Source organism: Bombus huntii, chromosome 10, assembly GCF_024542735.1.
Source record: "Bombus huntii isolate Logan2020A chromosome 10, iyBomHunt1.1, whole genome shotgun sequence".
Lineage (NCBI taxonomy): Eukaryota > Metazoa > Arthropoda > Insecta > Hymenoptera > Apidae > Bombus > Bombus huntii.
This window is the reverse complement of record NC_066247.1, coordinates 4,337,600-4,353,165: the sequence shown is the minus strand read 5'-3', so window position 1 is coordinate 4,353,165 and position 15,566 is coordinate 4,337,600. Positions and strand designations below refer to the sequence as shown.

The window sequence follows — 15,566 nt, the reverse complement described above, 5'->3', positions numbered from 1 at the left end:
CGAACGACAACTCCCGGCAGACGTTACTCACTCTTACTCGCGAGCTTTTCACAAGTACGTCGCACGAAACGTTCTCGACGAACAACAGGGCACGTCGACTCTGCGCACGGCTTAATTATTAATTAGTACGGTGGCCAGCACGCGTGTTCGGTCGTCGATTCTGGCATGTCTCGCGATTTTCATTGTTACAACCGTGTTTAATAATTAATGGAATTTTTATCGTCTGGTTAATCTCGTTCGATGCCGTGTACAATTAGCCTGTTGCTAATAATTTACGAATAGCGAGGATATAATCTTTCATTCCGAATATGATCTTTTAAATATCGATTTTACCTCGGTTTCTCCTGGTACACATTGTCTGCTAAATCCTTACAACTGGAGATGGAGATATAACTAGATATTCAGACGACAATTTCAGACGAAAAAATATTATGTACATAGATACTGTTAATATATTTCGCCATTTAACTTATCTATCATTTAGTAGACTTTGGATGTATTTTCATGAATACGAATAATCAGTTGTAGCGGCGCGGCAATCAAAGGACGACGCGAGTCGAGAGCGACTCGTGCTGTTGTTTTGCCTCAGGACATTGTCTTAACCTTGACGCATGACACATAACAACAAATAAACTCCGGGCAAAACAATATCACCGCTGCGTACAACCGTCGAATGAAGACGAGATCGCGAGCGATACAGTATCACACAGTATATATCGAGTATCGAACAGTATCGAATAGTATCTACAGAGTATCTCCGAGTATTTATCGAGTTACGCGACGAACATTTATATTTCGACTAACGATTTATATTTCGTACTAACGACTCACGTATATGGCTGTACATTTATTTATTTATTTATTCGAAATATACAGGGTGGTTGGTAACTGGTGGTATAAGCGGAAAGGAGGTAATTCTACGCGAAAAAAGAAGTCGAAAATATAGAATAAAAAATTTTTTTTTAATTTTTCCATCGAGACAACTATCTACAGTGAGATCCGTTATAACGAGACGCGATAAAGTGCACGCGTACCGAGCGAAAATTCAAAGTCGATTTTCTCGAAAACAAAGCCTCGAACGAAAAATTTGTATTCTATATTTTCGATTTCTTTTTTCGCGTAGAATCACCCCCTTTCCGCTTGGACCACCAGTTACCAACCACCCTGTATTTGACGGATTGCGATAGCAATATCTCGCTCTCGTTATTTCACGATATCTAGCCTCGACTGATCCTCCGCACAGTAAACGTTGTAACGAACATTGTAATTTTGTAATTGTAACGTTAAATTTCCGATAAACGCATGAAAGTCTGCGACAACTCTACCGATTACCAAAAACGCTGTGATACCTTTGAGAATCTCGTCGAAAATGAGATCGTAAGAGAAACTATGAAGAGAAACTTAATGATTCACGTGTTTCGTAATGAATTTCTATTGATGAAAATTGTACTATAGCGAAAAGTACTTGCCAAACGGCTATCGATCTTTCAGAATTAGTTGCGAAAGTTTGCAACATTTTTACGCAAATTTGAAGATCTTCGTATTAAATTGGCGCAAATTCGCGCAACGTTCGTGACAACCGGACAACGGCGTGTAATTCAGCGGGAAATCGTTAGCATTGTTTATTAAGACATCCGGTAACGAGCGACGAGCGACGACTTCGACGGTAGACGAGAGTGACGAATCGCGTTTACCACTGTACAACCTTCTCCCGGAGTTTATGCGCGGAGAATCGTGTTTCGTCGTTTCAATTGAGATTATTAACGCTGCTCCTTTTTATTCATATTGTACGAATAAGATAACATTCAATCGTCATTTGTTGTTTATTGTTGTTTATTGCGTTAGCGAGATAAAATTTAATTAAGGGTTGAGAAACGGTAGTCCACGTTCACGGTCTACGTGATGCGTTAGGGGATGACGAATCGCGTTTATGGTCTCGCACTCCTCTCACGAGGTTTTACTGCCTTCGCAGTTCTTACAATTCAATGATCTTTCCTTTCGTTTGTTCGCTCGTTCAAATATCGTAATTAACTATTCGATTCTACGTACCGAGTTAAACGTTATTCTATTAAATAATATCAAATTTTTTAATTCCTTTCTTTAAACAGCATTATTATTATTATTATTATTTTTGTAGAAATTATTTCATATATCGTTTCAAATTTCGGAATTTTCTGTGTTATATTTCTTCACTTTACATATTGTATTTGCGAAAAGAGCGACGTAGCTTGGGAAAGAAAATTTTCCAGGAAATTTCCAGGTTCGAAGAAGAAAGTTTAAGGTAGGAAATTATTTGTTAACAGCTTTGAAATGCTCAGATTGTCACATAGAATATTGTTGAATATTGTAAAAAATAGATCGAAGCCTTATATTGAATTATGATATAACATTTTCTTTCTTGAAATCACTATTGCACAATACATAAACATTTTTATTCGTTTTCTGTCGATATTGATTTTCTATGGATTACAAAAATGTTTTTAAAATATTATACTAAGTATATAATTAAGAAGGATCTTCAACTGTTATGAAATTAACACAATTTTCTATCCTACAAGATTAGAAGTGACGGTTTTTGGAAACGCCTTTCTCAAAGTTCAGTGAGATATCGTTTTTTAAAAATTTGAAATTTCGTATGTCACAACCCGATACAGCACGCGTATTTGATCATGTATACCGAAATGGTACTAGTTTAACGTAGGATATCTCGAACATGCGCCGGACAAAATTCTTTCACCCGAGCGAAATTTGCATTTTCAGCACGAAAGCTGCAACACTAAAATATCACGGGTCAAACTAGTGAAATTTTCACCGTAGTTACTACGCAGAACATAATCTCATCCGAAAGGCATCCGTTATTACTTGCAGAAATAGTTCCAACAGTGCGAGAAATTATGATTAAACCGGAAAAGAATCGACGTTTATTTCAGTTCACTGATTCAGATTGTTCGACGACGTACGAGCAACGCGCGATCCAACTTTGTGACGTATGCATCATCGATGACGACCACAGTGGTTTTGGCAATAGCAACCGACTGGCTCATCGTTGGATCGCCGGCCAAGTATGACGAATGGGTGTTTATAATCTCAAGCCGCGAGCCGTGTATGTTTCGAGTTATTACGTGTACATATTATACGATGAAACGCTTTGGAATCGATGCTTACTTCCTTAACCGCGTGTTTGGCACATTTTGAGTACTAAAAACAAAATTGTGCGACGGAAATCGCGCGAGGAAAAGGAGAAGCATCTCCAACTGGAACGTGCAAAAAGGCTTTTGGCTCGAAATCTCTCACGATGACTCACGTCGGTTAACATAAGCGTGCGAAATCGATCGAACAATTTTACTAGCCGATAAAAAATTAGAACGACTCATACGCAAGTTTGATTACAGATAACAGGCCAATACGGCTCTACGTCTAATGGCTGTCGTCATCGACGACGTCGTTGCACGTGTCAACTCTCTTATCAAACCAATCTCGATAATTCTTGACGTGTACATCAAACGCATTTCGGATCAAACGATCAACGTCATCGTAGGTATTACAGTTTCGCGGAATGTTGGAAATTTTCGAAACTCTGCAGATGGAATTTTCTCTGTTACGTAATTGTGTCACCAAGTTTGCACGCGGTACGCAAAATTTCACTAAGTCAACTGGTTCAGCTTCTTGTTTAGCGTCGCGTACAGTCGAGAAAGGTTTAACCCTGTTCCCTTCTCTCCATCGTTTCCCGCTCAATTGTACTTTTCTAACGTTAAAAGATATCTCAAGTTTGAGTGAAAGGTGAAAAAATTGTCACTGGTGTGGGTTGAACATTTTCTTCGAAATACAGAAATTCGAGGATCGTAGTAGATCTGAATTAAAGTTAAACCGAAAACAATTTCTGATAAGGAGGGGATAAGCAACTTCTGCAGAGAAATGGCTGTATTTTAGTGGCAGCGAACGTGTTAATCAATTGAAATGATCGTCCCTAGTCTCTCGAAACAATGACATCTCGCCTCCCACAGCCCATTTCCCTCATCTAGTCGTCGCTGTACGTGAAATAGCGAACCGTCTGTCAAGCTGCATTCCACTTTCCGTCTGTGACCCATATCCACGAACGACAATGAACTCTCAAGAAGTATACTCTAGATTTTTTTCGTTGTCAAGTGGAAACAGATCGATGAACGATCGTACCAGACCGGCCGACTCGTTTTTATCAGACCGGATGGCGTTAACACGTTCGAGTAAGTTCGTCGATCTTGGCCCGAGACTCGTCGCGTTTGCCAAATTTCCCGGGAGCCTAGTTCTCTCTGGCTCGCGGCTTTTACGTAACGCTTCGCGATTTCCATGCTCTCCACAACATGTTTCCCTTTCGTGTGCGGCGAGATTCGAGACGTCGATTCCAGCAACCAGCCAAAATTACCGTAGCCAGATTTTCTACTCTTGCAGTTGCTAAAATCATACGAATATTTTTGACGATATTTACTTTTGTTGAGACAGAAACGCGATTACATTGGCTCAGGAAAAGTATCTGGATATTTACCATGGAAAGCTTTCACGTTTATACAGGGTGGTTGGTAACTGGTGGACAAGCGGAAAGGGGGTGATTCTACGCGAAAAAGAAAGTCGAAAATATAGAATAAAAAATTTTTTTTTTTAATTTTTCCATCGAGACAACGATCTACAGTGAGATCCGTTATAACGAAACGCGATAAAGTGCACGCGTACCGAGCGAAAATTCAAAGTCGATTTGCTCGAAAACAAAGCCTCGAACGAAAAATTTGTGTTCTATATTTTCGATTTCTTTTTTCGCGTAGAATCACCCCCCTTTCCGCTTGTACCACCAGTTACCAACCACCCTGTATATCGTACGTGTGGTGTAAAACGTTTTCAAGCTTCGTTACACGATTTTCACGATTATATCGGTTCAATCGATAATAATAACGAAACTTGACGATGGACGATCGATCGTTTAAACAGTTTTGCGATCTCTGCGAGAAATATACTCGCGCTAAATATGTCGCGACTTCTATGTACATTTTCAGATTTGTTTCAAACTTTTCCAGTGTATGTAATAGAATTTCAAAATTTCAAACGTATCGAAAAAAGTTGCCAACAAGCGTTCGAATATATTCGCGTGCCACTGTACGTTCGTATAGTTTTCTAAAGACACAAAGACGCAAAAATATATTCTACAAAGTTCACAGCGGATTACGCAAATCTGTTCACATTCGTAGCTCTGCTACGTATACGTCGATCGTACGTTGGTACGTTGTAACACGAAAATCGAACGTTTTCAATGAGAACGAAGGAACCGGGTGAAAAATGTTGGCTCGCGAAGAATTTACAGTTTCCAGACGAGGGAAAGAGGGAAAGACGGAGGGCGTATAAACACTTAACATCGCGGGGAACGCCAATGAGCCGAGAGAAGAAGGTGACTCGTTCCCTTTTACCCGCCCACCGTAGGTTCGTGCATGATGTACGATTTCCTGTCTTATGGGTCGTACAATAATAACGAAATGTCAGGAGTGTACGTACGATTTACTTCGCGTTACCATACAAAGCCACGACACTTTAAACAATGATCTATGAAAGCTGCTGCCCGCACGTCTCGTCCCGTCACTGATTCTGAATGAGAAAAAAATCTCGTCTCCCATTGGCTACCTGCGAACTCGCTGGGAAATTGTGAATGGCACTATGGAGTCGACCGTTCTCAAACTCGAGGAATTTATTCTCGTAATAAGGATATGATGGCTCGTTCTATGAACATATTGTACGTATTGTATTCGAAAAAGTTCAATGAAGTAGCTGAAACTGTGTAGGTAGATAGTAGTATTGGAACTCGAAGAAGACAACTGTGACAGTTTAACGAACTGAAAATGTCGAGGTCGGTTGGTTTTGACAGGAAGGTCTGCCACGCTCAATGCGTCGATTGCATAACGAAGGGGTTAAACGGGGGTTCAAACGCATCGAGGGAGGCGAACCCTCGCGAACCGACCACCTGTTAACGCATCGAACTTCAATGCAACTTTTTCAAATCCCAAGAATTAAACGACGAGATGAACGACTAGAAAGAACGAGACACACGAGTTTGCGTCTCGCAGCTATAATATCATTTAACGCTAGAACTATCGATAGTCGACACGAAGCTATTTTTACCAAAACCTATTTTAGTCAAAATAATTGGTCTTTAAAAAATACGTAATAATGGAATATTTTTATATTTATTGATTTATTACTTTCTTACAGAAGGAATTCCATGTTACGTAGTATATTTTTGGTATTGTTAATCCATTTACGACTATGATCCTTAAACGAGGATTGACACATTTATAAAATTGTAGAGTCAGTGATTTTGACTGGTGTGGTATTTCTAGCGATTTCTAGCGATACGCGGTAAAAATGTCAAAAACGTGTGGCAAGTTGTACAAAACGAGGAATCTGGTTAATTGGGGTTCGATAGACAGATCGCAGGACCCTTTTACACTTTGACGAGTACCAGCCATTTAGACTGGTGTTGGTACAAGTAGCTTTGATACAAAATTATTTCGAGTTTGAATACATAAAAAACGAAATAAAATTCATTATGTTATTCTTTTAGTTATCGTCGCGAAAGTCATTACGTCACTGTGGAAAAAAATATAACATGAAGTAGAAATTTTAAAATAAAATTGTAAAATCAGTCAATTTGACTGATGTGGTAATTCTAGCGTTAAACAAATTGTTGTTTCTTACCCGAGCACGAAATGCAAGATGTAATTAAAAACAACGATAAGATATAATTAGAAATATGCAAAAGCGAGCAGTTACGAAAGCTACTGTCACGAATTTCACTTTATCGTATCTTGAGCTCAAAGTTCAATTTCTTGCTGTAGTAAAACATTCTGTTACGCAGGTTCTATAGTTACGAATGGACTGTTGATTTTTGCGCGTTTTTGGCAAACTGAAAGATGCAAAAACGTACAGAGTGCACATGATACGTGGAACCATAGAAAATATGCAAAATATGGTGTACTCGTTACGATATTTGGTACACGAAACAATTTTCCACCTATGTGCAGGTTTCATTTTTTAAATTATCTCCCTAAAAATATAAATGCGTATAAATAACCGTAGTCTATAAAGAAACAAGTATAAACTACTTTCCTACCGTTTTCCTTCCTTTCCGATGATCTTTTCGATCCTTTCTTGGGGGCAAGAGAATGATAAATTGCATTTAATAAAATAAGATTAATTAAAATTAAATTAATTAAAAGAAAATTAATAAATAAAACAAGATTTATACGTAAACGTATAACGTAAGTCGAAAGTTCTTCGGTGGTTTTATACTTACGAACAGTTATGAGATCCAGTGTACGTATTATACTATCAAGATGGCAAGCTTATGGAAGAATTTTTAAGGCTCGACCAGTTTAAGATTCAGATTGATTCCGAGCGAAGATCCTCGTTTGTGTTACACATATCAAAAACTCCATGTAGGAACGAATAATTCTATTTATGTACGATGGAAAGGTTAGGCGTGGTCCAGCAACAACCGTCCTTCTAATCGTTTCCTCTCGGAGGGGGATCGTTCGGACTTCTAATCTTTCTTTTCGTACGAATTCAGGCCGACGGCGTCGACCCTTCGGTTTACCGAAGCCACTACACATAAACTACGCTCGAGTGTCCCAAATTGCTCCTAAAAGACATCACCGATCGCACCCTTACTTTTCCTTCCGATTCTCCTTTAAAATCGTCTCAGAAGTGTAAATCACGAACGATCAAAGTCGACGAGGAAAGTTTCGAAAGCAGACGAAAATACGAATAGACGAAAGTGCATCGTTGGTCACGAATACCAGGAAACCTACTCGTTGCATTCATTGGAAAATTCCAACAAATTTTACTACAATATATTTTATATTTTACGTTACAAGACACACGCTACGATGGAAATGAATTACAATGGAAGTGAACATCGCAAGCTATGGTTTCTTGAACTTCTCGTTTAATTGAAAAGGGAAGAAACTCGTAGGTTTAATATCGTACATTTTTTAAAAACAAACGACAAATCGACGAAGAAGAAACTTCCGTAAAAGGACCGATGGCTACGATAATCGATATTTTGAAGATACTTAGAGAGCTGGTTCAACTTGTATTTAATCTCAAGATGAAATAGAGGGAGATTCTTGTTTAAACAAAGAGACAAACAAAACAAGGACAAAATTATACACGCTGTATTTTTCCTATAATTGTCAAACTTGCGACAAGAAAAACAGCGCAAAGCTTTCAACTTGAACTGATACCTATGAACGAACATCCGTACTGTACACGAAAGATTTATTTCAATTTTAAATTGAAAGGCAAATCACGATTCGCAGGTCTCCTTTCCTCTCGCCACAGTCAACGTTTCTCGCCATTGTCTTTAAACGACACGCTCACGCCCGAGCTCGTTTCGCTAGCTTTTTTACGCCACTGACGATCGAGCCTCTTTCATTAATCGTCACGGTCGGCATCCTTAATGACATTACAGCGCGTCAGAAGATCGAGGACCGCGCTGTCTGACCTCTTTTCTCCTATCTTTCGCATCAACCCCTAACGTCCGCACGCGTATATCTATAGCACCAGTCATATAGATCGGGTATATCGTGTCACCCTACCTAGAGCCGTCATTCTCAAGTTTCTAACGTATGTGCCCTTTAATGTCAGAAATGTGCGCTTCACGAACATCTTAAAACACGTTTACCGTATTTCCACTCGTATTCTGGTACGGTCTTGCTCCGTGTTTATGTCGTTTGATCTTGACTATCGATGTTTTCATTATCTTCGTTTCTACTAGGCCGTAGGTATACGAAACCTTCGATTTCTACGGATTTATACAGATTTTTGTATCGAATTTTATATCTATACTCGTTGTTCGTCGAATCTTAAAAATAATTACACATCTATAACGTAGAGAACAATGGAGGATATTTGGAAAATCAGTAGGATAAAAATCGGACATTCCATGTATCACACGTTATCGTAAACGCTGTATCGCATAATCTTCGCGGCGGCAAGCTAAGCAATTAACAGATCGATCGGACGTTCGAGTTTACACGTCCAACGAAGAAATGAACGGAAACCTACGAAAATGTCACTTCTTCCTAGTTCAACTTTAACGTGTTTCTATATCTTAGAATCTATCGTCTTTTATCTTCGTACGCAAATGACCTTCGCGTTCGCTTATAAATGAAAATCCTTCATCAGGTTGTCGTACACAGGGCACCAAGTATCGATACTTTCCTTTTACAGTTCCACTTTTTTATTTAACCAACCACCTCGACCATAGCCGTATTAATCTGCTGTCCTTTTCACAGCACAGTCTATACGCGTTTGACGATAAAAAAGATATAACGGGCAACATTAAACGCGCTTATTTCTCATAGTACCTATACGGTATGCAGTCGTCGACGTTTGTAAAATTAGAACACGTATATTCACACTTCGCAAACAATAGACAGCTACGTCCGAAGGGTTAATCGCGTAATTAATCACCGGTCAACGTTATCGTTAATCTTATCTCCAACAGCGTGCTGTTCGTTCGAGCAATAATCTCAATATTCACCCTTGTGTTCCAGTCTATTCGATAAAATAACAATCAACATTGTGATCGTTGATCGTCGATGATTAAAACGACTTTTATTCGTTGTCAGTGAAATCTTTCTCGATGGATGGCGGGCCAGCGGTTGTCGCGGTCCGACGGCAACATCGCGTTCATCTGTCGCTCGCGTTCGCGCGTTCTCATTCGCCGATACATCGTTCTTTTTCTCGTTGTTTGTTGAGACGCCAATCGAAGATACCCGTCACCAGCGAAGATCGCGAAAAAAAAGCAGAGCGTTTTGCATTTGACAAGCGAAGCGGAACAAGGTGCAAGCGACTATTCGAGACATCGGAGAGCAAAATTGAAGTCACATTTTTCTGAATACGAGTTTCCCTTGCGTTAATTTATACAGACGTATTATTGAATCTGTTAACCGAGTAGTTGCTGAATCGAGCATTTCTGCGATTACAGAGTTAAAAATTGATAGAAGAGAACCGAAATTATAGAACGAATAAAGACGGTCTTGGCAAGTATAAATATAATTTAATTTTACCAGAGACGATGCGACATATCAAGGAATAAAAGATTCGCAAATACAAAAGTTGTTACATGAAAATCATTCTCGTTGAAAACAGGTTAATCGCATAAAAGTGGAGGAACTCGTTTCTCCCAAATCAAGTCCACATAATATAACGAAATTAGTTACACTGAATATTACGTCGGCGATAGAGAATTACTCGGTTTATTAGTCCACTTTTGCTCTCGATACCTCGTCGTAAAATACAGTCAGGTGAGAAATAGGTAAAAGCCATTAGTCCATGCTGGAGTCTTCGGATCCATCGACGTTGTCATCGATACGATCACACGGAAGATTCCAGGCTGTCGTTAAATTAAAAGAGAATATCTCTTACACTTCGTCTACCGGTCCACGATAAGACAATGGAAAGGAAACATTCTGTCTGCGAGTATCGGTCCGGCGAACGAGAAAATCCGCGGTGCCAACGAGAATTCATAGTATATTTCAGAACGGAGGCGAAGTTAATCGCGACAGGATCTTAACGGGGCCGGCGGTTCGACGTTTCGCGGCCAACACCGTCGACGTTGGCGCGATACACCCGAAGGCCCTCGAGCCACATTCGAGTGGTGACAAGAAACTTAATAGCCGGTCTTGAAATACAGGTTTCGACGTGTCGCTCGTAAAGATCGATTATCACCGAGTGTTTAGATCGGCGCCAATACCGGTAGCAACGTGTTGCCCGCGCACCAAGAGGCGATCCAATCCTACGAAAAACTGTCTTGAGGCGCAGCTATGCCTACGCTGAGCGTATCCATCCTCGCGTTGTATTCGATCCATAAAGAAATTCCCGATAAGAAGCACGTAGCCGTATCGTGGACCACTCGACGCTCGAGGTTCTAGACTCTGCACTCTAGATTTAGTGGCGACAAATCACCGTGATCTGCTCGCTATTTCTATCTTCGAGGAGACACCTCCTGGAATCGTCTACGTGAAATGAATCCTAAAAGGCCTCGACTTACTAAGGTGTCAAACCGAGCGATAACGTTACCTGAAGGTGGTGGCGGTGGGTGGTGATGGTGATGGTGGTGATGATGGTATCCGAGTGCAGGAGGTGGCGGAGGATAAACCGCTCCCCAGATACAGGACGCAGCCGCAGCGGCCGCCACCTGTTGCTGATGATGGTGGTGGTGATGTTGCTGCTGTTGCTGTTGTTGCTGTTGCTGTTGATGCTGTTGTTGTTGCTGTTGCTGTTGCTGCTGCAGGAGCTGCTGTACCTGAGCGATGTCTACGAATTCTTGCAACTCGCCGTCGGGCTCCGGGCCGGTTTCGCGTAGCCGGCCCTCCGACGAGGGCACCACCGCGAACGGATTGCCGCTGTTATGCTGCAAGTGGTCGAAACCCGCGAGCGGATTCGCGGGCTCGTAATTGCTGCGCCCGGTCGTGTGTTCGCGGCGCATCGCCAGTGCCAGCATCTTTTCAACCTGTCGCGCCGCCGGCCCTCGTCGCGGTGCCAGTCGTCCACGTGCTCTCGCTCCTCTTGCCTTCTATCCGCTGCTCGCCAACCACCGACGGCACCCTGTACTCCTTTATTCTCGTCGACGATGACCACGACGAGGACGAGGACGATAGCCGCGATAAAGAGCACGAGCGTGGTAACGAAGAGGAGGCCAGGCTATCGCACATGTCACGACGTCACCGACGACGCGAGCGTCACCGTCGCGTCCGGTCGGTCTCTGTGCGCGCGACGGACGATCAACGGAGCGATTCGACGCGACAACCGGCCGCAGGAAGTCGCCGTTAGAGAAACGTCAACGAAATCACTGTCGCGATCGATCAGTTCCTCGTTCGACGAACAGGACACTCGCGGAAGCGTTTGGACAGGCCAGCGGACAGCCACCGCTCGAGATGTTTGCGTTTCCACTCTCGGGGACAACGGATAAAGAGAGATTTTCACGCGGCCGGTGTTCCAACGGAATCGTCGAATGATACTTTTTTTCTTTTTTTGTTCCTTTGGCCACTCGAACGACAGGTAGAAAGCGCGGCACTGGTGGATCAAATTTCTCCCTGTTAATCAGGAGGAGAAGAAAGCGTCGGAGAAATCTTTCCGCGACAGAGATGCTGGTTGCCCAAAACTTTATCCGAAACTCGCAAACTTCGTAAGCGTCCAACGTATTACGGTGGATCCGGTCGACCCAGTGTCGTAATCGATCCGTCGACGTCTTCGTAGAAATCCAATAGAAACTATTGCCTCGATGGAGTAACAGGACGACTTTGACACTGGAGCGTTCTCAATTCCGCGCTTCGGTCGGAAGTCAAAGGTTCGCTCGTAGTTCGCGCCCGATAAACCGACGTACCGGCGCGCGTGCTGCCCGGTATCGTATCACTGGTGGATCCTGCTCTTTCTCGCTCTGTCCGTCCTCTTCTCCTCCTCTTCTTCCACACCGAGTCGATTCTCCCTTCCTCCCGTACCACCAGCCTGCCGCCGCCCGCCCGTCTCTGTCGCTCACCGAGCGTTTTCCGGTCTGGATCACCGGCGGACTCTCCCCGAGAGAGTTCGTTTCTTTTCTTTCTCCCTCGATGAAGGGGTCCACCAGCGACGTTCCTCTCGACGACTTTAGGAACTCGTACAACGTCGAGGAACGGTTCGTGGATGCTGGAGCCGGCGAAGCAGCCAAAGGGGTTCGCGATGGTCCGCGGTAGACTAATAAAGAGCGGCTCGCGCGGGAAGTGGTCGGTCGCCTCGAGAGAGCGCTCGCGCGCGCGGAGAGAGCGCGCGAGGAGGCTGCTGCCGCGGCTGCTGGTGCTCCTGGTGGTGTTGCTGCGGGTGGCAGTGACGGTGGCGGTGGCGGTGACGGCGGCGGCGATCCTCGCGACCGGCGAGACGAGATTCGCTGGCGTCACGTGTCGTCAACATCACCCCGTGCATACTCCCGATACTGTACACGCTCTTCACCTATACGCCGGCCTCCCCTCCTTTCCTTCTTCCTCGAGACGCCCTGATCCTCGTCCGTCGCCTCCTCTCCTCGTCCGAGACGTTTCTTTTTTTACTCCTCTCTTTAAAACGCACACGGCAACGCGCACCGTCTTCGTCTCCTCCGCTCCTTTCGAATCATCCGTCTCTCCCGCGTGTCTCTCCGCGATTTCCATTCATTCCTTTCCCCCGCCCTTGTTCCCGCCTCACCGCCGCCCCTCTTCATCGCGACAGCACGCCAACCTTCATCTCTCTCCTCTTCGTCCGTTCTTCTTCCACTCGTAATCCTCCCGCTTCGACTCGTCTCCTCGCGTGCTTCTTCCTTCCTTCTCCTACTCTTCGTCTTGCCTCTAACCTTGTCTCGCTTATTCGTACACCGTCTCCTCCTGTGTGTTCCTCTTGCTCCTCTCGCGCGATGATTCCCTTCCTCGACGCGCGCGCTATACGTAGCCTCTCTTTCTCTCCCTTCTGGTCTTCCCTCCTGTTTCCTCTCGCGGAGGTTTGAACACCAACGCGTTCATCGCCGGTAACACTGCCAACGTTCGCCGGGTGACGTCACTGGCGTGGGCGCACCCCCACGCCAGAGAGAGCGCGTCTTTCTTTGCTTCTTTCTTCCTCCCTCCTCTTTCTCATTCTGCCTCGTACTTGTTCCCCTCCTCTTCCACTTCTTCTTCTTCTTCTTCTTCTTCTTCTTCTTCGTCTTCTTCTCTTTTTGCATTTCTCTTCGGCTTCGCGCTCGTCCTGGTAACTTCGCCTCGACTTATCTCCTTTCGTTGCTCGCTCGCGCGCCTCTACTAAACCACCTACCCGATCCCGCGTCGTTACAGACGCGGCAGATTTCGACGCCGGAAGTACGCGAATCTCGCGGAAATTTTCGGTCCGGTCTGCCACGCGTCGCGACCTTGAAATTGGAGCGTCCAGAGAGAGGGACGACCGCGCGAGGAGAAGGTTGAGGTCGATACTCTCCCGGGTTGGATGACTTTTACCGTAAACACGCTGCCCCCGCGTCGTCCACGCTTCGTTCCTCCCTTCGATTCCGACTAGTCGATCCTTCGTCTCTCCCGTCGGACAAAAGCATCCTCGTGGAATAAGGAGGTCCTTGGATATTCAAATTTCGTTCGTCTTTGTTCTGTCCTAGCCGGACAAGGCTACGGCGGGTGCGCGTGTTCTGACGAACTGTCATTTCGAGAGCAATCGAATACCTATATACATAGATTCTTATTTGTGTACGCATTTCGATTCTCGGATGGTTGATTCGTAAAGCTGCGTTTAAAACAAGCGAGCAAGCGTTCGCTCGTGTTCGTTTAGTTTAAACGCCGTTCGTACATTCATTTACGAGAAGATCTACTCGTTGGAGAAGTCCTCGTCGACGAGATTTTAGATACCAGCAGCTCTTTAAGATACCACCATTGTACCACAGAATACGTCATATTCTGATTGCTAATAAAAGTACAATGTACATACAAATAAATAGGATTCGTTCACATCGGAAGAGCTGTTTCTCGCGACGAGGCGAGAATGCGCTTTGATCGCGTTAAAACGAGGAAAGAAGGAGCATTCGCGCTTTCATCGTAGCTTAATCCAGCGTCTGTCTTCGTACATACTGATTGTCTACGAGAAAATATAGATAATATAGACGTTACAATTGCAAATATATAGTTAACGGACTTAATCCTGAATAGTTTACAGATACAGAGATTCGTTCGTACATGGAATAACGGAGAAATGATGGCAACGAGCGCGAATGTGAGCGACGCGTATTTCGGCACGAGCCTCGCATGCATTATCTTTACGCGCGTAGGGATAAATATCCGCTTGGCTGGCACGTAATATTAGGGGCACAAGTGGTTCGTTAAGTGCAGGTTTCGACGCGTGCCAGAAGCGCGTCACGCGTATTACGGTTTGAAAGGCAGCGCGATGCTCTGTCTTCGGGCTAAACGAAGGGAAGAGAAACCGCAAAAAGCGATGCTCGAGCGAAAAGCTACACACTCGGAAACTGTAGACGCGTTTTTAGCTTGGCCGCTACACTATACCATTTGAACGACATCATCGAGACTTCCTTCGCCACATGCACGGACTCGTTTCCTCGCCACGGTCTGTGAAAACTTTGAGTTAGAAATAGCTCGGGCGAAGAAAATCTGTCAAAAGATAAACTCATTCGATGTGAATTAAGATGGAGATAGGACGGAGAGATGTCCCTCGAGAGTTCCCATAAAGCAAAGATCCTATTCTTTAATTGAAGCCATTAAATTTCAAACATGGAATCCTAGCGCAGTGGCCGGTAACGAGACCGCGTTTACGAGCGTGGTAGCTGCAACTGTAAAAGCTAACGACGTCCTTCGCGCTAGCAGACACAACGTTCGATACGATTCGATCTTAATCTCTCCTACTCTTTCTATTCTCCTCTTTTTCCCTCTAGTTCTACGCCGCGACAATTTTATCATTACGTCGAGGCAGAATTGCATGCGATGCTCGAAAGATAAGACCGGCAGAAGATGTCCTCCAGCGAGCATAGAGGTATCGAAACAGGTCAGTCCAGT

The 15,566-nt window shown here is 43.9% G+C and overlaps 1 protein-coding gene across 1 annotated transcript in view; it reads right to left on the bottom strand.

The window, feature by feature from the left end:
* The window catches only part of LOC126870547 (early growth response protein 1-B), a 39,325-nt gene extending 24,195 nt beyond the window's left edge, over positions 1 to 15,130 (bottom strand). The window contains exon 1 of the mRNA XM_050628360.1: positions 11,104 to 15,130. Within this exon, the coding sequence (XP_050484317.1) occupies positions 11,104 to 11,527 (424 nt within the window). The 5' untranslated portion in view covers positions 11,528 to 15,130. The remainder of the gene's footprint in view (positions 1 to 11,103) is intronic.
* Positions 15,131 to 15,566: the final 436 nt, after the last annotated feature.